Source organism: Lonchura striata, chromosome 1, assembly GCF_050655825.1.
Source record: "Lonchura striata isolate lonStrDom1 chromosome 1, ASM5065582v1, whole genome shotgun sequence".
Classification (NCBI taxonomy): Eukaryota; Metazoa; Chordata; class Aves; order Passeriformes; family Estrildidae; genus Lonchura; species Lonchura striata.
Window position 1 is genome coordinate 16,306,658 of NC_140703.1, and position 23,448 is coordinate 16,330,105.

The window sequence follows — 23,448 nt, forward strand, 5'->3', positions numbered from 1 at the left end:
AAAACATTTACAAAGCAATGCTTGTGTATCAAAAATTGGAATACCAAAGCAGGGCAGAACATTTTTTATCACTCATTTTCATTTTCATGTAATAATGTGTTTCTGTTTAAATCTGACAAGCTGCGGGGTTCCATGTATTTGACTCCAGTTCCCTTAAATCTTCCTCCCTTTTCGGTCTACGGTTTCCCTTTCCAGATTTTCTGTGCCATTGTTCTTTCCCCGAACTAGAATAGAAGTGTCTAGGATTCTGTACCTGACACAGGCAGTAGGAGATACTATTTAAGGAGAGAACATGAGCCTGTCCTCTTACCTTAGTCTGTTTTTTTGCTCCTCCAGTGTTTGGAATTACTGGATTAGAAACACTGGGGGGTGTGATCCCATCTGCTCCTTTACAATCTGCATGTGGTTCTGTTGCCTGTGGGCTTTTTTTGAATATGATGATAATATTCCCTATGGCATCCTTAACCACCTTTAGTCTGTTTTTTTTTGGCTGGTGCAATTCCATTTTTAAAGGTCAGAGCTACTCTGCTTGAGGTACAGGAGGGGAATGAGGGATCCCAGCAGAGGGTCAGAGACCTGTAATGTGGAAATGAGGATAGACAAGGGCATTGGGAACAGGCTCAAGGGAACTGTTGGGAGAAGGGGGTGAGGGGTGGTCTCCATTCCTGGAAGAAATGAGGGAGGGGAAAGGAACTGTTTGGTAAACTTGCAGACTAAAACTTCAGCACCACTTATTCTACAGGGGAGCAGAGTCCCAATGTCTCTTTGATGCAGAGGATGTCAGACATGCTATCAAGGTGGTTTGAAGAAGCCAGTGAAGTTGCACAGAGCAATCGAGGACGAGGAAGATCACGGTCCAGAGGTGATTTCCTTCTTTTCAAGAACAAAAATTGTGTTTATAGTGGATGTGCAGGCTTGGAATATCAGCCTTTCCTAGATGTAAATAAAATTTTAGTGCAGTGAAGAACTGAGTACATTTATTTGCCATAGAAATGATAGTGCAAACGGATCTTTGGAGGCAGAGTAAGTTTACTTTTGAGCTCTTTTTCTTGCTTTTTTGTTCTGTTTTTAATCAAAGGTGGGACTAATCGGACTGATGCTCCTGCTACTAATAACATGGCACCTAGCAGAGAATCAGAAACTGCAATGGAAGTAGATGGTTCTGAACAGCTTCCATCATCTTCCTCTTCTACCATGTCAGCTCAAGCTCCTTCAACGTCATCTTCAACAGAAAGTCCCCCTTCAACTTCATTACTGTCCTCTCCTGATAATGAGCAAAGGCCTTCTTTTGGGGCCTCAACTCAGCCTGTGCTGCATCAGTCTGGTGAGAAGAAATCCATCTTGTCATTGTTTGTGAAAAATAAGAAACAATTCTCTTTTAGGATATTTTGGGTAATTGATCTCCATTTGTTTACTTCCTTGCACATCCTTAACGAGACTTAAGTGTTTTATAGTTACCTAGTGGTTGCAGCTGTGGTTTAAAGAAAGAGTAAAACCATCAGCTCTGTACCTTTGTCTGAAAAAGAAATTTGCAAGGGGATCACCAGTATTTTGAAGTAGAAATAAAAACTTTTTGCTTATTTTTTTTCTAAACTTACTGTTGTCTTCATGGAGTATAGTGACATCTTGCCCTCTTCCACTGGGGTTTGGCTGTAGCAGCATCAATGCAATGAATAGCAGAACCTCTGCCTGTTAAAATCAGGGCAGGTAGGGGATGTCTCCTTCAGGAGGAACCTCCTTCCTCAACATTTCAGAGTCAGTATCTAACATATTAAACATTATTGCTTCAAGCTATGTTATTGACACTTTATAGGTTTCAAAAAGGTAATGTATGAGAGAGGATTTCTGGAATTGTGATGCATTTTCTAGCCTGCATTTTAAGGAATCTGTGCTGACCAGAAAAATATTTTTCTCTGAATCTTCTTGAAATTCTAAGCAAAAGTTTATTCTGCTAGCATGAAGCTGAAGTTATTTCTTAATCCAGCTCTTTTCTAAGAGTTCTTTTTTCTCAGTGTTACGTTGGACTTCAGAATATATTTCGTTTTGGAAGGGGTAGTGGTGGTTGACAGACAATGGATGCTTTCTAATTTGCTGTATAATACTTGATAGAGTCTTTATCTATGTCTAAGCAGGGTGTCACATTGGCAGCTTAAAATTGTCTACAGGACTCATGCAGGCATAAATGTAGTACAAGGCATTTGCACACCTAAGAAGTATCCTGTTTCAGAAGCAATGCAAAAGAGACACTGGAGTGACTGTAGAACAAGTTTTTGGGTAACATGAATGAGTTCAGGAAGAGGGGAAGTTCCTGAGCAGCGCTGGGTTTATGAATGAGCAGGTGTTGGGAATTGGGAGTGTCCATTTTGGGACATTGGGAATTGGGAATGTCCATTTTGCAATGTTTATGTACCCTGATAACCCGTGGCTGTGCTCAGTTGTGAGATTTTATTTACTCACAGTCTGTAGTCTATAAATCTATCTGCAAACACAGCCCTCTTCATCAAGGGCAGGATTCCCTGAGCTTGTTCACCTGCATTTAAAGACAAATAAAACCTGCTGCTTTTTTGGGGTGACAGGAGAGGGAAAGTGCTAATAGTAGTTTAAATACCATAGAGCTTAGTAGGAAGCCTAGTAGGAAGCCCAGACAGAAGTGTGTTGTAAGAGGTGGGTGACTGAGGAGGCATTTTTGAAGGTGGAAGAAGGAAAAAAGGTTTTTCAGCCACAGTTTTGTGTAAAGTCATGGCAGATACAAGTTTGAATATTGTAGCAGAGTCAGCAAATGAAGGATGCGTTTTCAGGAAATGACTTCTTTAGAATCAGAGCATGAATTCCTAACCCAGGCCTATAAACAGCTTTCGATAAATCATTTTTACACTCAGCATGGGCTCTCATGGTAATCCTGTGTTTGAAATCACAATACCTTTGCATAAATACACAGTTCGAATTTATTGTTGGTGTTCCAGAAAATGTGTCACATGGTAAGCATTTGAGCTTCTATATCTGAATTACTTTCCAAAGTATTAAGAGATTAAGTACCTGTTCAAAATAGTCAGTACAGAAATGGTTTAGTGCTGGATCTTGGCAGGACAGATTTCTTTAGCAGAATATATATTCTAGAAATTTGAACATTTAAGGTACAATTAAACAACAAAATCAGTGCAAAATTTCAGTAGCCTGTTACTGCCAGAACATTTGAATAATTTTTAAATATATGTTTACAATGAGAAAATTTGGTGGATGTGGTCATGTTTGTCACTAAGAAAAAATACAACAAGTTTATTTTCTTGCCCTGCTTGGGCCATTTGGCATAAAACTTTAGGTTTTGTGTATTAGTTATGAGATGATGTTTTAAGCCACTAGTAAACATCAGGTACAACAATCAGTAAAATGTAATGCCTTTTGTTTTCATAAATAAAATTCCAGATACTGGTAGCACTGGGAGGAGATGCAGGGGGCCAGTTGGCTAATTAGTACGCAGCTTAATTCTAATACGTGTTCTGATACTTTTAAATTCTGATGCTTTTAAATTTTGAGTGGGAATGCGGCAATAACTGGAGTTTTTTTTATTTATTTCTATTTCTTCACTCCATTTGCTGGCAAAATAAACATTTGCTTAGACATTCTGGAATATATTAAAATGTGTTGTCACTGAGCATATCCAGGATAGCAGCTTTTACATTTGGTATTGTAGTTCTTGTTACATCTTAAACTGTGGCTGTCTTTTAACTCAGTGGAAGTGAATCAGCAGCAAATACTCAAAACTGCAATTTTAGGCATCATTGAAATTCCCATAAAAGTATTCCCTAGGCTATTTGGAGTTTTTCTTTCCATAAATGGTTTTGGGACATAAAAACAATTCATAGCAAATCTCCTTGATGCTATATTCCTTTTAGGAACTATATCTTTATTTTTCTTACACCTTGTCAACCATAAACTAGAATGTTTTTCCCAGAAATTATATTAGACTAAGTACATTAAACGTCATGATCATTCAGTATTAACCGATGCTTATCACTAACTTTCCAATTACTGGATTTTGGTTTTGGGTTTGTTTCTCTTTATAAAAGAAAATTTAAAATTTGTTTCTTTCACTGTGTGGATAAGGGTTACAGAATATTTGTTAAGCTTTTGCCTGGCTGAAAGGTCCCATGCCAATGTAATGCTCTCTAGTGTTTTAACGTTTCAGTGTGATTCAGGCACTGCTAAAGACACAATCTGTGTTATATAAAGAGGAGCACATGCCACAGCACTTGAGTAAGTGGAGGAAATCTGCAAAGAGCATGGAAAGAATAAAAAATTGCTTGGACATTTTATAGCAGTTTGCAAAAGTACTGGTAATCAGGCAATGAACTTAACATGCCAAAATAGTTTAACTGGCAAATTAATAAAGACAAAATTATGAAAACAGTGAAGCCTCTAAAGATGGGACTAAAAGAATAATCTATTAAGAGGATATGACTAAGAATTGCTTATGATACTCTAAATTACTTTGTCTGTAGGACCACTTAACAGTGATTTCAAACTCTGAATCCTCAACTGCAGAGAATGTCTGAAATTAAAAATTAGTTCATCGAGAAGTCTACTTTTTGGTTTAGCTGTTGTTCTGCCACCCCTTTCCATAGTTCCAGTTTACTTTTTGCACTGGTTTGGTTTGATCAAAATTTACCTTTTTTTTGGAACCATCAGGAAGCAATTACATTCATTTTGAAAACATACCTGTAGACCACAGTTGCACAGTTTTACGCCAAATATTCTCATTTATTCTGTGTGTGGAACATCAAAATGAATACATCTGTTGTGTGATTTATTTTGATTTAGCCAGGCTGTATCTATTTTCCTTAAATAATTCTTTATTTAATGGTGTCATTGCTGGAGATGGGGAGGGGGCTGTATTGTATGGCACAAGTCCTGGACATTTAAGTACTGTGATTCATGCCTTTAGGAAGAGAAAACCAATTTCAATATTTCTATTTTATGATTTCTGGCTGTTATTATTTTTTTTTCACTGTAATGACACTTAGCACCTGTTGCTTGTCTCATTGGTCAGTCCCCCTACCCCTCCTCTCTGTTGTAGATACTGATTGCTCAATGCTCTCTCTCCCCCTTTCTCTGTCTCCCCTCCTGTTTGTCAGAGTTAATGGGACCCGAGTTAGCAATAATCCGTAGGGGCCTGCAGCGACTGAGGCTTAAGAAGGCAGAGCAGCAGAGACAGCGAGAGCTGGCTGAGGGTTCTGCAGCACAGCCCTCCTCTCCTGAGCAGCCCACCCCTAAGGGCTCCTCACAGCACCCTCAGGCAGCAGGTTGTCACTTGCCAAGGTTTCTCCAGCAGATGATGTAGCTGTAGTTTGTGCTGCTGTTTGCTGAGATGCTTCTCCTCCAGAACAAGGCATTTCCTGCATTCGCTGCTTGTCTTGCCTTGCATGTGGTGGTGTTTATCATCACACGGTCAGGGAAATAGTTGGATGGGCAGGTTTATTGATCTAACATGCGTGGGTTGAGTGGCACTATGTGGAAATGGTTTTCTAGGTGCATGGTATCAGGCTTGTGCAATGGTCATTAGAGCAGCTGAGCAAGAAATTGCTGTGTTCTGTGTAGGAGAATTGCACACTGAAATTGCATTTTGGTGCTACTTGTATTCAACAGTAACATTTACAACTTGGCTTTGTAAGGTTAGCATGTGTTCTAAATCAGAGTTAATAACTCAGTATAACAGAGTTTTGGCACTCTTCTGTGCTATGGTTTTACAATAAGTGTAGTGAAAATACTTCTCCCTAGCCAAAGTCCCCAGATATACTCTCCTTTTTTTTGAACAGAGCAACTTTTCATTTCACCATCCTTTTTCTCTCTTGTCTTACTGAAATTAAAAATGATTACAAGAAAGCCTCAAATATGTTTGCAATAACATATTTGAGAAAGTTAGGGCAGAAGCATGCATATGAATAAAGAGGCAAACCCTAAAGCATAAACTTAAAGCAAACTTTGTCGTGGCACCGTGTAAAAATGAGTGAGCTGCATGCTGTGTGAGAATTCAGTGTACTTTGTGTTGCAAAGTCATGTCTAGCAGTGTCTCTTCTGTGGATAAATCCTGTGACAGTTGAGATGTGGCTAAATTGCTTTTAAGGCTTGTGTCACACATTTAAAGCTGTCTTGCCATGGTTCAGTCTATTCTTTAATCTGGAACCCTACAGAGCAATTTGATGTAACAGTGGCTGATGCTCTAGTCACAATATGCAGTTACTGAATTTTGAATAACTTTCTACACTAGGAAATACTGCAGTGAGGTTTTGAGAGTGTTTTGGAAACCAGTACATCCTGGGAGGGAGTGTGCCATCTTAAGGATGGCAGCCATGGGTGCCTGTTAACTGTAGGAGGAGAGCAGGAACAACAGTGGTAGTGGTGACCTTGTAGGGGACTGCAATTTCCTGCCAGGACAAAAAAAACCCCAACAACAAAAAACCAAAATAAAAATAAAAAAACAAACAAACAAAAAACCCCACCAAACCAAAATCCACCAATTTTGGTTTTGTCTTTTTTTCAGTAAACTGAACATCAGAATTTATTAACTCAAATATAAGTGTTGATAGAGGAAAAATTGTAACACAGTCAATAAATCTTGATCTTTCCTTTTCAGAATGGCTTAATTTAAAATTTTTTTTGCTAAATTGCTTCCCACTGAATTGAAGTAGGGAATAAAGTTTCCATGTCTGGAGGTTTATCTGTAGGGATTTTACTGCCTCTGAAGGGTGTGTTGATCTGGGTTTCACTTGATACATCTCTCCCATCTCTTCCTGAGTGCTCCTTCAAGAATGCAATGTAATTTTTTTACTCCCTGTTGCCTGTGGGGTTCCGACAGCACACTGTAGGATCCATAGTGCCACAAATGGAAAGGTTGAAGCTGAGTAATTGCATTGATTGGGAGGCAGAGGGTCTTGTACATAGTTTGGACTGCCTCAACACTACCTCTTGGATTCTTTTGAGTTCCCAAATACTTAAAACTTTAAGGGAACTATTGGAAATGTCCAGTCCTTTTGTTTGGGATCACCAGGAGCCACATATACAGCCTTGGGGGGAACTAATACTCAAATATTTATCTCTATCTGCATGTAATGACAATGAATTTGCAAATTTAACCATCTTACTTACTAAATAATTGCTTTGAAAGACAGATTTACTCAGTGCTGTGGAAACATTTATTTCTAGGGAGACAAAAGGGGAACCATTTTTCTCCCTGACCTCCAGCTCATTAGGATGTAACTTCTTGAGGTTTGATCTGGTAGGTGGAATTGTTGCCTTCAGCAGTATAAGCAGTGGAAGTTATAAAAGGAGAAATTTAAATTTTAAAATATTAATATGTTTGGTCAATTTGTTCTAGACAAATTTGATAAAAGATTACACTGTCTTTTCTTTCCTATTTGAATATGTAAAAATTATATATTCCTGTTGTGCTTCGTCAGCTTCTTTCATTGCATTCCTCCTTCCCCTGCTCTGGGAGGGAACAAAGCTAATTTCTTTTGACTGGGGATCACCTTTGCATTTTTTATTTCCTTCATAAGATTTCTGCACTCTGGCATGGAGAGATTCTCTGTAGTTGCTCGTTTCTTTTTTTTGAAAGTTACTTTGTTTTGTTTTCATTTTCTGACCTCCCAAAATTTATTTTTGCAAGTTGCTTATTCAAAATCTATTCCTTTGGAAAACCAGAGCTGCACATTTTTGGTCTCTTGCTTCTCCATAGACACAGTTGTTTTCTAACCCTGTGCTTAGCTGGCTGTTCAGAAACATGGTAGGAGAAAAATAAGTGAGTAGTTCTAAGTTATGTGGAGTCTTTTAAAAGTAACAAATTCCTATACAGACACAATGTCTATTTTTTTTCTCCCGAAAGGTTGTCTTTGCTGCCCTGTCATGAGTCAGGTATTCTGTTTTCAGACACATATTGTAAATTTTCAAACAAAAACATTACACTGCAAAATGTGTCTGCAAGTTCTCAATCCCTGCTCTGATAAAACCTGTATAATTTGCACTTGCAATTTTGGAGGGAGTTCAGTGTAAGACTAAGGCTATTTCTTTTGATTTGTACTTCATTATTAATCCTTATCTTTTCAGGCACTGAAGAAAAATATCCCAGCTGTGTAAGAAATTACAAGTAGAAAATGTCAAGAGCTGAAAGCTTTTACAGGTTTAATAGAAAATTAGACTGTTACTCTGTCTCCCTGTTACATGAGGATTTGTAAGATCAATCTGTAGTAGTTAACCTTCACTATTTAGAAAAATATGGTCAAAAGTTCATATTTTTGAATGTGAAAAGGAGATGAATAATGATTCACTATTTGACTCTGAGACAAAAGGTCTCAGATGACAGAGGTTTTGTTTTAGTGGATACCCCTCTTAAGTATTGTCTAAATTCGGAATTTGGCTGAATTTTAGAAGCAGCATATGCTGCATGGATCAGGCCTATTTTGTCTTCAAGCCTTTGCTTAGGTTTTGAATAGATTCAGATTTTTTTGGTAGCCACTTTGTTTAATTAGGGAAACTATGGTAAATATTTCAGTTTAGTTTGCATTTTTTTTTTATTGTATGATTTCTCCCTCAAAGCCTAGTTTTTACTTGCATTTTTGTGGCATTTTATACCATTTAGATCCTGTACAGTATTTAAACAACTGCATTTATGTGCTATATGCAAACACCAAAGAAAGTAATCCTTTTTAGCCTGTTGTTATCGCTGCTATGCCACATATGCATCACCATTACTGCATCACTTCTCATTCTCAGAATTTTAAGGAGATGGAATTCAACAGAATTCCAGAACAGAAACAGAAACATGAACCTGCTGATCATGAAATGAAAAAGAAAAAACCTGTTATAGATTAAGGGTTTCTGCTGTGGTCATTGTACCTAATGTTACGTAGAAAAACATGAATCGATATTAGCCTTGCTTTTTTTTTTTCTTGAGGAAAAAAAAATTTGCTTTAGACTGCATTTACTGCGGGATGCAGATATATACATGTGCATGGTGGCATATTGCAGAACCTGTGCTGCAAATTGACATTTTTTTTTCAATTTTTGGTTGATCTAAACTGTAAATCTTTAAAGCAGAGCAAACTGGACCTTCATTTCTGCCTTAAAGCTTTTGGAGAAGAATGAGGGAATGGCAGCAGTTTTTGTCATTAGATTCTTTACTAACACTCAGATGTAGAAATTTTATTTGAACATATAGAAATAATATTTGAAGTGCACAACATGTGAGAGCTTATTCACTGTGGAAAGCAATTATTCATAGTTATTAAATCAAGTATTTAATTTCTTAGATTCCTCTACATGTATCAAGTTAAGGACTTCTAAAACAGTTCTCACTGCTTTACACCTCACCCTGAAGCTGGTGATGCAAGGAAGATTTTTTTTCAACCAAAACTGAAGTGGCATGCTAATATTTTGGTGAAGTCAGGTGCTGATTGCCCATACTATAGGAAAATCCTTCAATATATAACTGACCTTAAAATGATCTTCTATTTTCTGTTTGAGGTTCCCCAAATTTATTAATCTCCAGTTCCCTCTTTAAGTAGTCTCCAGTATAGAATGTACTGGTGACATTACAACCAGTGGTGAACTGCATTGGGATGTAGACCCAGCCTGTGAAGGCTCAGGTAAGAGTCTGGGTTTTTGTTTGGTTTTTTTAACTATATGGCACAGTTTTGGTAATACTTTTTTTTTTTTTTCTCCAAAAGTTTTATAAGAAATTATGAAAGTATTTTTTCAGATTTTTTTTACAAAACAAAGCCATATATTAAAAAAGGAGGCATTTACCTGAACTTCTCTAGGCTGGTTTCATGGTCATGCTGATTCCCCTACCTAAGGTGGGGGTTCCAGACTGCAGAGCCACTTCAGGGGGTGCTGGTGATCTGTGGCTGCAGGGTACTTGGAAAAGGAAACAAGGAGGTTTCAAATTGCTACAAACAACTCCATTCTTAACCATGCTAATTCAGGTATTTAGGAATAGGTTTTTAGGTATTTAGGTATAGGTTTCCTATATGTTGGTTAAATATTCATTTATTAAAGTGAAATGCATTCACAATGTTGTATGGAGACTTGGATGTAACAGTGAGATGTGGGAAGTTTAAGCCTCCATTGCCATAGACTTCTACATGGAAACCTTTTCATTCTCACTCACTGTGGTTGAATGGCAAAACATACCTACTTTTTTACTTACTGCTGTGTAGTGTGAGGTCTTAATAAAACTAGAAGTGCTGGTAAGGGTAGTAGATGTAATTTCTTAATGTTTCTATTTAATATATGTTAGTTCAGTCTTCTGATCATACCGATCTGAATTACAGAGTTGACGAGATGAGCTTTTCCAGCCAAGAGAAATAATTGGCAGCACAAAACACCTTTCAAATAAGGGCTTTGAGCTTTTGGAAAGGATTGGAGTGCAGGAGCAAAGCATGGCTTGAGTCGCTGTCCTGCATTAGGTTTCTCAGCTTGCAGTCCAGGACCTGTCCTCCCTTTAGCACTTCTGATACAAGTTAATCCTAGCCACTGACTTTGTGAATCCAAGATCAAAGAAGGAGGCACAAATTCCTTGAAAGGAATTTGAAAGAGGCAGAGATTCCTGTGCCAAGTCAGCTGGAACAGAAGATCATCTCATCATGTGGAACATCTGTACACCAGCTTTTTGCTCTGACTTACCTTCTAAAAGGTGGCTTATTAGTCCATTGGAAAAACTCCGCTGTAAATCCTTCTCTTCTGATTTAGATATTATATATAAAGCGCACTTCCCTTTTGAAAATTAAAATATATTAATGCTACAAATCTTCTACTTAATAGCTACATGCCATAAATCTAGATGATAAATTCTGTGGTCTGACTTAGGTGTGCTTGGTGCAAGGCATGGGCATGGTTGAGCAAGGAAGACAAACCAGAACCAATTTAATGTTCCTCAGTTACAGAAATAAGCTGTGCAAGCCCAGTTCCCAAAACAAAGCAGCCTCCAGAACACACTGCCTCAGACTTTCCTGGTCTCTCACTTTTGCTCCTCCTCCCCTTCCCTGCACCTGAATATCAGTGTGGCAAAGGAGCACACTGCCAGGCTTCCACCAATGGCTGGGAGGGAGTGACTGCTTGAGAATATACCTCTTTAAAGCAGCTTGGTCAATTTAGCAGGTTTTATGGCTGTACTGCAAAATAAGTCTTGCTGGTGATTCTGGCTCAAAGCTGGAAGGGAGCTTCCTGTAGGAGAGAGTATTATTTCATTGCTCTCTTCATATAGAATGTACATTTATGTTAAAATTCATTTAGCATGCTGTGATGTTGGCAGACTGTGCCTCACTTTGTAACACAGGATATGAAATCCTTTTAGTTTATGATGAATTTGTTTATAATACATGATTATCAAGTGGAACCAAGATATGATACTCTAGCCAATATCTTTTGAATGCTGCATTAATTTATGCATATCAGGTCATCTTCAGAAGTAAGGTGTGGTCTTCAGAGGTGACAAGGGAAATACTGAATATTGTATCTGTTGTGTCTGTGCAATGAATGAGTGCTGGTGATAGTTATTAACTGGTTGTGTCAGGGGGAAAAAAGGCACTTATCTGCTGAAAGGGGGTGATTATTCTATTTATTTTTTTGTTTATGAGATTGATGGGGATGCTTGTAAGACTCATGGGTGTTGTACTGTGATAAACTCATCAAGACTTGTTCTCAGTCATCAGAGGTGCAGCATCTAAGAATGCAGAACTACCAAACTATCATATAAGTGGGATGTATTTTGGTGCTTTGATGTTCTTAAACATTATTATTAAAACAGTATTTCAATACTGGAGGTGCTGGTATGCCAGGGAGTATTTTATGCTGAAGTGTAAATATTCTGAAATTTACATTTTGCACATGGTGTGAAATACTGGTGTCATTTGGTAGCAGGAGCAAAGGCTTTAGGAGTCATGACTCTTCAGTGTTTTTCCTGACATGTCAGAAGTGTGAAGAACACAGTAAAATATTTGGTAATGGACAGGCATTTTCATTATCAATATGTCAGCAAGCTTCAGGCTGTTCAGTGAATAAATAATGGTTTGAAACAAGTGGCTTTGCTTCTGTCATGCCTAGAAAATGCAATATGGCTGGCTGCTCATTAAACAAACCCAAAGCTTCCTTATGTTGCTGCTTTTTTATTTTAAACTAACATATGATCGTGACATTGCTGTGCAGTTCTCTGCTGCTTATGTTTTAAGTTGAAATCTCGTTTTTGTTTCAGATTCTCCTTCTTCAGTGGTTAACAAACAGCTTGGATCCATGTCACTTGATGAGCCACAGGGTGCGTGTGACAGGAAATGCGCTATACCCAGCCATAGCTGATTGCAATGCTTCTTTTAAAGTTGCTTTTCATGATGAGAAACAGTCTAAAAATGCTGTTCATTCACATATAGTAGAATTCTGTAAGCAGATCTGCTGGAAACCCATTATTTAATGATCAATATGATTAACAGAGTGAGGTTAATTGTTGTTTTTGAAAGCCATCCTAAGCTTGATTCTTCATGCATTTACTATGGTTCAGTGTAGGTACAGTAAATGTCTCATGTATTCTACAGACAGCTGGAATATTTTTGTAAAATGCAAAGTAAAATTAACTGTTTAAACAGGTTGGGTTTTTTCTGAATGGTTCTTTTTGGATCAAAGGGCAAATATCAAGATTGCAATAACCTTTAATTTTGTAATGCCACATTAATTTCTGTTATCCATGAGTGATGTGCAGCTTTGTGATTCCTGCACAGTTTGAGTAACTCCAGAGCACCCATTGCACTGAGGTGCATCTTCCCTCTATACCCCCTTGTCCTTCACCCCTCCTGCTGAACAAGAACTGGTGTTGTTTGTAGGATCCCTGTGGGCTGGGTGTGGACAGAATGCTTGGGAGCTTTCTCTGTGCCCATTATGCATCAGTCTCCAAACTGTGAGCACTGAAGTGGGCCAGAGGTGACCCTATTCCAGCTGCATCAATGTCATCTGTAGGGAATATTTATAGCTGAATAATTAAGGAGTGATAGATGCTAATTTAAAAATAGATTGCCATATACTCTGCATTATGCTTCCATATCAAAGTGTGTGTAGAGATTTAATAGCTTAAATCACACAAAACAGCTTTGTCTTCTTTCACATTCCAAACTAGAAAGCCATTTTGAAATCCCACTTCTTAAAAATAGTCTGGTAATTATTGAGATTATGGTTTACTTTAGGATGCCAGAATGTTGGGGAAAAAAAATCAAGCTGCACCTTGACAAACTCTTTTTGTGGAAATACATTTTGTGATGAAATAGCCTTAAACTTTGATGTGTAAATTTGCTAATTATTCATGGTTTAGTAGTCAACATCATTCCAACAATCAGGTTTAGCTGGAAACCTTGCTTATAACATGTTATGTTCTCTGTACTGAACTCAGAATAAAACATTATTTGATCAGAGTAGAATAAGCTAGAACTAATATAGAAAATCTGTAAGTTTCCTAAGATTCTTACAACCAAAAATTAAGGAAAACTGGTATTTTTTCTGCATTAAGTTACTTGAACTAGGAGATGCCCTCTTATAGAAGCACTTCAGGTTTTTTAATATGGGGGAAAAAAACCAATCCAAAATGCATTTGCTTTTCAGTACACCAGTTGTCCAGTTATTTTAAGGCAATGTTTTTCTACTTAGCAGATTATGTTACTTTTAATTGTAAAACTAGGAATTTGAAAAAGGAGGAAATTTATTAGGAAATCTTTTGTTCAGATGATAACCAGTAAGAATAGTTTGCTGGGATCCAGTTGAATTTCTGAAGTTTACCTGCATTAGTTTCATTTCTATTTGAAGTCTCAAAATAGTGTAAGTAGTTAATGAAGGAAGTCATAACAGTTCTTTTCATATAGAATTACCTTTCCTTCTTATTCCTGCCTTCTCTTAATTTAGTTTTGAGTCAGCTGTCTTCTGTTGGTCCAGTCTCTTGCTGGCATTCATGTTTTAAGGCTGGTTTTGGGTTTAAAGATCTTTTGGTTCTTATTGCAACCACATACATTTATAATGCCAGCATTCTGACAGTCCAGCAGAACCCAGAAATGATTGCTGTGTGTACAAAATAGTTTCAAATGGATCACAGTCACCTATACTTGACTTTTAAATGTTTTGGACTGTGATTGTAATAGTGGAGGGTTGGCCTTTAGATATATTGCAGTGTTAGGATTTTAAGGGATTGCCTGAATTGGAATGAGTCAAGAGGGAAACTGAGGCTTGATTAAATTTCATATGTTAAGCCTTCTCACAGCATTCCTGTTTTTCTGAAATACACAAATTATTTTCTCCTCTTTGGATCAATTTTTCTCTCTTCCAGAAGTATCTCTCTTAGGTATTCACACAGAATTATAGTGCTGGATAGGAATTATTTTGGGTTTTTTTTTAATAGGAGGTTATCTACCCTCTTCTCATGAGGTTGCCAATAGATAAGTGAACAGGGCAGCATTTGAGATGTGGCAAACTGGCTTGAAGTTCCTTACAGTGTTAGTTTAATTAGGAAATGCAATCTGTAAACTTGTTCTTATGCATGTACCTCTTTATGTTTGAGAGCCCTAGTGTCTGGAAGTTACTTTTTCCCTTTGAAAATGAACCTAAGTGTAAGTCTGAAGGTTGTAGCTGTCAGTTATGCAGTTTGGTTTGTGGATTTGTTTTTCATGTCAAGTTATGAATGAAATTTTTTCTTCAGTTTTAAGAGTGGTAGTTTTAAAATGCCTTCTTCCTGTAGGCACCTGGGGAATGGACCATTTCATGGGAGTGTGCTTTAGACAGGGTTGTTTATGAAGTAACTGTAAGTTGTTGATAGTATCTTCAAAATATCTTGTGTTTGGCTGTAAAATTAAGTAAAATTTCAAGGTATTTTTGAGGAATTTAGAATAAAATTTAGTAAGGTTTTGGCAAGCTACAGCTTGCTCTTGTAGCAGTAATTACTCTGCTAGAGTTGGCAGCCAGATTAATAAACTGAATCACCTAGATCACAGAATTTGGACCATTTTCCTCTCCTTCATTATCAACGTGAAGTAGATCTGCCCTAATGGGATAGTAAAGGAAGAGAACATTCTAATCTGGGCAGTCTTTGGCCATCACATTTCTTCCAGAAAACAGAGTTCAAGATTTGTAGGATTTATGGTATTCCTTCATAACTGAAAGAATGTTCAGTTATGTAGGAGGCAAAGCATTTTCTTCACAGAGTTTCCCAGTCAACTTTAATTAGCAGTGTAAATTCCATATCAAATGTTGAACTACAGAACTCTGCAGTGTATTATCACATTCTTCTCTCAACTCACTTTTAAAAAGTTTCTTGTTCTTGCTAGTGTCTATGTTATGCCCTAAAATTACTTGAAAGAAGCTTACCCCATCCAAATTGTAGGTGGTGTTATTGTAGATTTAGGAAAATGCTATTATTCAGTATGGTTTAACAGCTATCTGTTCCCAGAAACTTATAAAAATAATTTCTCAGTCAGTGCTCTCTTTAGTGAAGTCTACAGCAATTCTTCCAACTTTTTGGGTGTGGACATATATGAGCATTGCTTCCAGAGTAAGTGTAGCCAGTGCTTAGGCATCTTGGTTAGACGTTCAGACACTGAGATTTTAAGACAAGAAACACAGTCCTGGTATTCATTTAGGCTTGTTGTAGATAGCAATGTTTGGTTACTTTGATTAGCAGCATTAAGTGGTTTTGTGCTGAAGCCAACCTTGCACAGCACTAGGAAGTTCATGAGTAAAGTCATTATTTGGGGGCTGTCTTGAATTATTCACAGCAGGAAATTGTCTGTCTTTAGCTGAGTTCCCAGCTCAAAGATCTATCTTGTCTGTAGCTGTTACAAGGAAGCTGTAGAATTCTCCAACACTCACTTTTGGCTTTGAGTGTCAGTTCCTGGTGACTTGAGCAGTATGTGGGATCAGTCAGTATTTCTACTTGCTGAGGAAGGGATGTTTGAAGTTAGAACAGACATTTATAAAAATAGATTTTATAAACCATAGATTGTGAAAAAATAGAGGAAGTATCCATTTAGTGAAGAAAGGATGTCACTTTTGTTCAAACTGTCTATATAGCACTACAAAATATTTCCTTACATTTCTTAGGTTTCCAGTTCCTTAAGTAAATTTTCTTTAAATCAGTTTTATCCTTGCTCCACTCTAACAAGAGTGTAGCTGGAACTTTTAATTTGAAGGGGCTATAAGCTTTTCTTTCCATAGAATGGGGCCCATACCTTATGCATTATTAGGGTCATGGTTGTAATTGGTTAATTCTCTTTCCCATAAAAGTATTCTAATTTGTTCTTTCAGGGGTCTTGTGGTATGTTTTGGGTTTTTAAATTTCTCTTCAGAACATGTAGAAGTGCATATTTAAAGTTCTTTGGCACAGCTGATCCTGTGAGTGGGCTTCTGCCTGTCAGCAGTTTAAAAATATGAGCATTGATTGTTAGGTTAAATTCTCATGTGCTATCTCACAGTTGCTATAATTTAATTGTATCTTTAAAATTAAATATCCTGTGCCAGTATTGTAGCCTTTACTGTTATGACAACAACCTTTTTAGGGGGGAAGTTTGTAGGCTTGTGTTTGAATGGAACCTTAGGTTTTAACTGACTTCCACAAAGATGATCTGCAGCTTTTCCTTTATTACACTTGGCAGTGTGCTGCCAATACTGCAAGGATATTTATAGTCCCATTTCTGTATTCTAGAAGCTAAAGAAAGGACAGAAGGTTTTGTCCAAATAATCCTGAGATAAAAGGCTCTGTTGTCGGGAAAAGCAAGACTGCAGAGGCTTTTAGTGGCCATTTGAATGCATTTGAATACACTAAATAAACCTTCCCTCTGAGTTCTGAGAGAATGGCACTTCTGTAGCGAGACTCCATCTGATGCTGCTTTCCATGAACTTTTTAATATTGCCCAACTTCAGGACTGATGGCAAACTTGCCATTTGTGGATAGATGGTGACCATGAACTTTACTCAAAGGGGATGGATGGATGGATGGATGTCATTGAGCAGTTGTGTTCTGAAGGAGCCCATTAGCAATCTTAGAACCATCTCTGCAGCAGAGGAGTGAGCAGTATGCTGTGGTTTTCAGTTCCATTCACTTCTGTTGCTTTTGAACATTGTGAGTGAGCCCATTTTACAAGAGCTCCCTTCTGCTTGCAGCTATCATATAAAATAGGGTTTTAAGCATAAAACTCTTGAAACATGAATTTAGAGTATTTTTATGACAACTGACTGACAATTTACAGCAGACCTAAGGGTACTGGTAGTTGTCTGGGTTCTAAGTAGGCAACAAAGTAGAGGATGGTGATTTTTCTAGGCTGATTATTCTGGATCTCATAATCTTTTTTTCATGTGTATTTGCTAAGGCAAAAAGACTGAATGACACGTAAAAAATAATCCTATTAATATATTTAATATAAAATGGATCTGCTTATTAATGATTATATTGTGTGTACACATATCTATCTGAAATTTTATTTACTTGCATGTTGAAGGACAGCATCTCCTTTGTTTGCTCTTATAATTACATATAATTTTAGACCACTTTTTAAGCATTGCAAATTTGGTGTGTTTATTCTGGAACTTTTTAACTTTTTGCTTGGGCTGTAAGAGATCTTAAACCAACATTATATATGCTACTACCACATTTGAAAATTAAATTAATCTTCAGAATTATAGCAATTTTATGTACATTTCTAATGCCTATTCAAACTTTTATCAACCCCATATTTACAGAGAGTGATAAGCCACGAACAGGAACAGGTGAACCAGTTTTAAGTTTGCACTATAGTACAGAAGGAACGACTACAAGCACAATAAAACTGGACTTCACTGATGAGTGGTAAGAACAAGTTAATTTTGGTTTTGTCTAGTTCATGATTAGCACATATCAATAACACTTGTCTAGCATAGCTATAAATTGTTTTCCCTGTGGTTTATGTCCATTTTTAGGTGTATCTACACAATTTGAAATGGCAGTAGTCTTAATGCATTCAGAACATAAGACAGACATACTTTAATGTGAAATTTATACAAAAGACTTCTTTTTTGTGTACTTACTGTGAATGTCTATAATGCAAACATGGTTTGAAACATGCTATTTTCATCAAGCCCTGGCATAATATCAGGGTGTTATAAAGCAGGGTACTACAGGGATGGATTGGTAGTCCAGGTGTTAACAAACTTCTCATATAGTATTCTGCAAGTGATTCTTTCTGTGGCTCAGATACTGAGTTGTAAATACTGAAATTAATATTTCTGTGTCTGAGGAATGTTGATGTTTGCATAAGGCTGAGCTAGCAACTTTGTGGACTGCTCAGGTGTTGCAGTGGGTGTTGCAGACATCCTTTTCAAATAAGGAACACACACTGCCTAATGGCCTTGTGTACCTGGCTTTGTGTTCAAGTCTATCAGTAGAGCATCTTGTAATCTCACAGAACATCCATCATCTTTATTTTAGTTCATCCTATTTCTATTCCTCTACTTATGCTTTCAAAATTATTCTAGGAGGCAGTCAGGAGAAATGCTTGCTCATTGTTACCGAGGGGGAAAAAAGCCCACAAAACCCAGCCACCTTTAGCCACTGCTAAGTGTTGTGGCATTAGACACAACACATGCACCTTGCTCACAGTTTGGAAACTTGAAACACTGATCTTGCCTCCAAGATCCAGCAAACTTTGAAAAAAATTCGTTTTGCTATGATGCTTTTACCTAATTCTGCAGTTATTCAGCAACTTCTATGGAGTTTGGTGGTGGGTAGTGTGGTGTGGGTAGTGAGAGGAAGAAGCATTTTCTGGTAGGACAAAGTTGCAAGTCATTGTCAGTTCAGAGGCTGACTAAAAACATTGTGCTGAAGAGTGCAGCAGCAGGAGCAGGATGCAATTCCATCTGACAAAATGATGCAGTTGAGAGCAAATAGCAACCCCCTAATCTGAGAACTGGAAGTTGTGAAAATGAAATAGAGGAAGACATGTAAATTGAGCATTGAGCTACAATGTAGTAGATTCCTAAAAGTCAAAAAACTATTTTACTGTTTAGGCTGTGATTAGGTTTATAGAGAGATGAAACAAGAAATAGCAAAAATCCTCCACCTGGTGTCTAGCAGTACCCTTCTTGTCTGGCCATTCAGAAGCAATGCTGAAAATTCTGGATTTAGGAGAAATACTGAAAGGACTAACAAAAATTTCCCTACAGCTTCCAAATCCAGTACAGCAATGAATACACAGAGTATTGCTCATCAAGAGGAGTAAATGCTCTGATTTAACATAAGACATAAAATTCCTGAAGTCTAGACTGGACTCTCAAAGATCTCAACTAAGCATGATCTGTGCTGCTTCTCACAATGTAGCATATTAAATATTTGCCAATAACTTACATAGGTCACAAGATATTTGTAAAGACAGTCTAAATTATTGAGAATCATGTTATAATTGCCTTTTTTTCTGGTTTTGTCCAATTACTTGCCTGAGTTTTAGGCCACATCACATAAGAGATTTCAGCAACAAGACCTCATTTACTTAAAGTCTTTACTAGAGAGTTTAAACACATGAATGTCAATGACATTCAGGACAGCATTTTACATATTTTTGCATATTTTCTGAGGATTTTTTCCATATTTTAAAGAGAAATTGGTGTCCCACAATAATTATCTAAACATGAATGGGGAGGAATATACCAGCTTATAGTGAATCTTGAGAAATAACAAAACTTTGAGAACTGAAAGTCCATACCTCAAAAGGTACAGGAATTATTTGTGCTGAAGGACCTGGAGACTTGTATCTGAATCAAATTTTTTAATTGAATGAGATAATACTATTTATTAGTGCTCAGTTGTTAGCTTGTCATACCTCTAATAAGATGATCTCTCTTTATTTATACATCTAAAAAGTGTGCAAATAGTGAGGTAAAGTGAATCCTTGGGAGTTCTTACAATATTTGGAAAAGCAATGATGACCACAAACAAAAACGATAGGAGAGAACAGGGTTCTGTGATGCAGAGGAATTGTGTGGGATGAGTGTCAGTGGACACAATAAAAGAGCATTTTGAAATTGCTGTGAATTGATTGTAGCTGCTGCCAGAAGCTCTTGACTGCAGTGAGGTAGACAATGTTGATCAGGCTGTGCTGTTGCAATGATCTTATTTATTTATGTATTTACATGTTCCTAAATTATTTTCTTTTTCCATGTTACTTTGCCAGGAGCAGCACAAATTCAAGCTCTAGAGGGAGTGGAAGTCATTGCAAAACTGAAGGCCAAGCAGACTCTGTAAAAATAAAAGCTTTGGATGAGTCAGGGCCTGATGGGGAAGAAACAGGTAAGGAACATTGGAATTACTAATGCTAAGCCAAAAATTCTGCCCTCCTATGTTCCTGGCTCCCATTGCACACACTGGGAGTCTCAGATGTGGACATGAAGGCAGAACACAGCCATAGTAAAGCATGAATTATTTGAGGAAAGACACCGACCTGAAATAGCTGCAAATAAATATTAACTTGTCTTAAATTCTAGAAACATTATTCTTTTTAGGGGCATATTGTGCCCCAATTTGTATAGAAAAATAGAACAACTATACTTTGCAGTCATAAATGAGTGCTTGGAATTTTGTTACATTTCTTTCAAGCTTTCACTGTGTTATATTAAATGTGTTTGTCTTGCTCAGTTCATTGCTAAAAGGAACAGTCAAGTCAAATGACTAGCTCCAGAGAAATACTAAAAAAAAAAAAATTAAAAATCCCTTTTAATAGACTGATAACTTAATTTGCCTTCAGAAATAATAGTGTCTGTATCAAGAGTACAAATGCTATTTTTGCTGCTAATGTCTAATAGCATAGTCTGTTAAATACATTAAGGAACGAGAAATGACTACATTTTTCTTAGTTAGTGTGTTGATCTGGTCACCTAGATAGGTTTATATATACTGATTTTTATGTGACTGATAGCTGAGATTCCAGTAGAGACATCGGCTTTGGAGTGGATTGCTTAGATTGGTTTCTTCTAGGAGTGCTGGTGTCATTTAGACTTGCTTACATTATAGATGTGCATCTAATTGAAATCATGTGGTTTACCATTAAATTGCTTAATATAGGGGTTCCTGATGAATCTCTCAAGGAAGATGCAAATGCTGATGAGCTGAAAAATACAGATGAAGCTGTAGAGACAAGAGAAGCAAGTATGTATCTGTACTCTTTCAAGTAGTTATAGGAAGAAGTAGAGAATGAAATATTAACTCAGTTTATACAATTTAACTTCACTGACCATTTCTAAAATAGACTATAATTTTTAATGGTGTGACTTATTTTCCCCAATATTTGCTTTTTAGCAGTATCCAATAAACCGGCTCCTGAGCACTCTGGAATTCAACCAGAACAAAGTGTCCCCGGTGCTGATGCTGTGTCTGGGAGCGCAGAGGAAGAAGCCTCCTGTGAGCAGGGTGCACAGCAAGACACCTGCAGCCAGAGCCCCGAGCCCAGTGCCAGCACCCTGCTGGCGAGCAAGGAGCCTCAGTCCCAGCTGGAGTCCTTCAGGCTCATGGCCCCAGAGGAGGCCTCCACCAGGAGCTCGGCCCTGCAGGAGACCGACGACAGCGACGACGACCCCGTCCTCATCCCGGGGGCCAGGTATCGAGGAGGCCCTGGGCACAGGTGAGCCCATACCTCTCTCTGCTTGGCAAAATGCTTCTTGCTTTTTTTCTTTTCTCTTTTCTCATTTCTTTGAATGAAAGATCGAGAAACTCAGGCCTCATATCATTAAAGCTGTTCTTTGAACTTGATGGCTGAGTCTAATTTGCCAATGTGCAATGTGCTGCATTTTCCCTGCAAGCCAGGAAGGCTCTTGCAGATCTAATGCCTTTTTATGCTGATCTCTTGCCTGCTGAATACCTCGGTGCTAAATATTTGCAGTTTACTTTTTTTTAGTCTTCCTCTAGTCATAAGTATAGAAAATTCATAAATTTGGGTAAAGGGACCTACATTTTCTTTCAGCTGTACCTTAGGTGTTCTTATTCTGGTGAAGCAAGAGCTTTTAACTGCTCTTGTGCAGCAATGGTGTGTTTGTAGTACATATATTAAAACTTATATGTTCAATTTTTCATTCTTCTTTTTCTCTGAAAGAGAAACTGTAATCCTTTTACTTTTGTTCGTTATTAAATATTAGTATGTGTGCCAAAAAAAAAAGGCTGCTAGCTGTTACCATGAATAAAAAGTGTATTTAGTAAGCTTTGTGCTTTTTTTATATGAAGAGCTGTACGTACTTCTTTGATCATTCAGTAAACTGAACCCTCAGTTTGCTATTGTTGGTTTAATACCTTTATTCACTAATTTCAAAACCATTAAATTATTTAAGCAACATTTCTGTTGTTAGACTTCATATAATACCTTTTTTTACTAGCTTTAGATGTAATTTAACTTCGTGTCACGTACCTTTGCTTTACTCCTGTTCAAAGACAGTGCTATTAATTTCTTATGCTAGCAATGCAAATTCTTCACAGGAATTTACAATATGTATTCATTAGGAAATCAGGAAGAATTTAGTAGTTGTTTCTAGAGAAGGTTTTGAATAATTTGCAGTTAAAATAGAAATCGTAAGCCAGCACATTGTCAGTAGTGGCAAAAAGAACAGTCAGTGGTTGTTTATTACAAAACGCAAGTAATTCTGCTCACTAAATGACAGTTTTTATGAAGAAGCCAATATACACAGATTCCATCTTAACCCATTAACTTTCTATGCAGTACTGAGTATTTGTAGGCATTTATGGAACGGCAGAAGTATTTTCCCCTGGAGAGCTAATGTTCATTATGATCCAGTGATTGAAGAGCAAGCTGTGAAAAGCCCTGCAATTTTAATCCCATCTCCATTTTCAAGCAGGATTCATAGCTTCTCTTCATGCACCATGTTGTCTCTAGGATGTAATAGTTTCTGTAGCAATGTGATAAGAATTATGCTTCAGGTATCACACAGCTGTTACCATTTCCCACTAGTGGGGACATCCTAAGTGAAGTTACAGTTTATCTGACATGCTTTCTTTCCTCTCTGTGCAGTGAGATTTTTTTCCTGTAACAGTTTAAATTTATCACCTAGGAAAGATCATTCAGCTAAATGAATGATACCATTAAAATCCTTTATGCAGTCCCCTGCTCCCTTATTCCCCCCGCAAATAAAATCTGAAAGAAAGTCGCTTGGTAGTCAGTGTTTGTTTAGGATTTCCTGCAGGCTTTCATTGCTCAGGTTTAATGCCTGACCAGATCATTTTGTTCTGCTTTTGTGTGTGTGCAAGCAGTGAAGTTTTCCAGTTTAGCTGCTGAGCATTACATGCCCACCTATTCTTCAGGTTTCAGGAGTTTCCAAATGCACTCTGAGATACTAAGGAAATGTAAGACATCCTGTGTGTGCTCAAAGGAATTTGGATTTTCAGAAAGGAAGCAGACACTGATGGTTCTA

At 37.4% G+C, this 23,448-nt stretch overlaps 1 protein-coding gene across 12 annotated transcripts in view; it reads left to right on the plus strand.

The window, feature by feature from the left end:
- The window catches only part of DCAF6 (DDB1 and CUL4 associated factor 6), a 74,302-nt gene that overhangs the window by 32,990 nt on the left and 17,864 nt on the right, over positions 1 to 23,448 (plus strand). For 2 of the 12 annotated variants that reach the window (XM_085590268.1, XM_021550183.3), the window contains exons 9-16: positions 743 to 862; positions 1,079 to 1,324; positions 5,133 to 5,300; positions 12,245 to 12,304; positions 17,749 to 17,854; positions 20,211 to 20,326; positions 21,098 to 21,181; positions 21,335 to 21,653. In XM_085590268.1, the coding sequence (XP_085446394.1) occupies positions 743 to 862; positions 1,079 to 1,324; positions 5,133 to 5,300; positions 12,245 to 12,304; positions 17,749 to 17,854; positions 20,211 to 20,326; positions 21,098 to 21,181; positions 21,335 to 21,653 (1,219 nt within the window). Of the gene's footprint in view, positions 1 to 742; positions 863 to 1,078; positions 1,325 to 5,132; positions 5,301 to 12,244; positions 12,305 to 17,748; positions 17,855 to 20,210; positions 20,327 to 21,097; positions 21,182 to 21,331; positions 21,654 to 23,448 lie in introns of all 12 variants that reach the window. The other 10 variants (XM_021550186.3, XM_021550182.3, XM_021550184.3 and 7 more) reach the window with 7 other exon arrangements.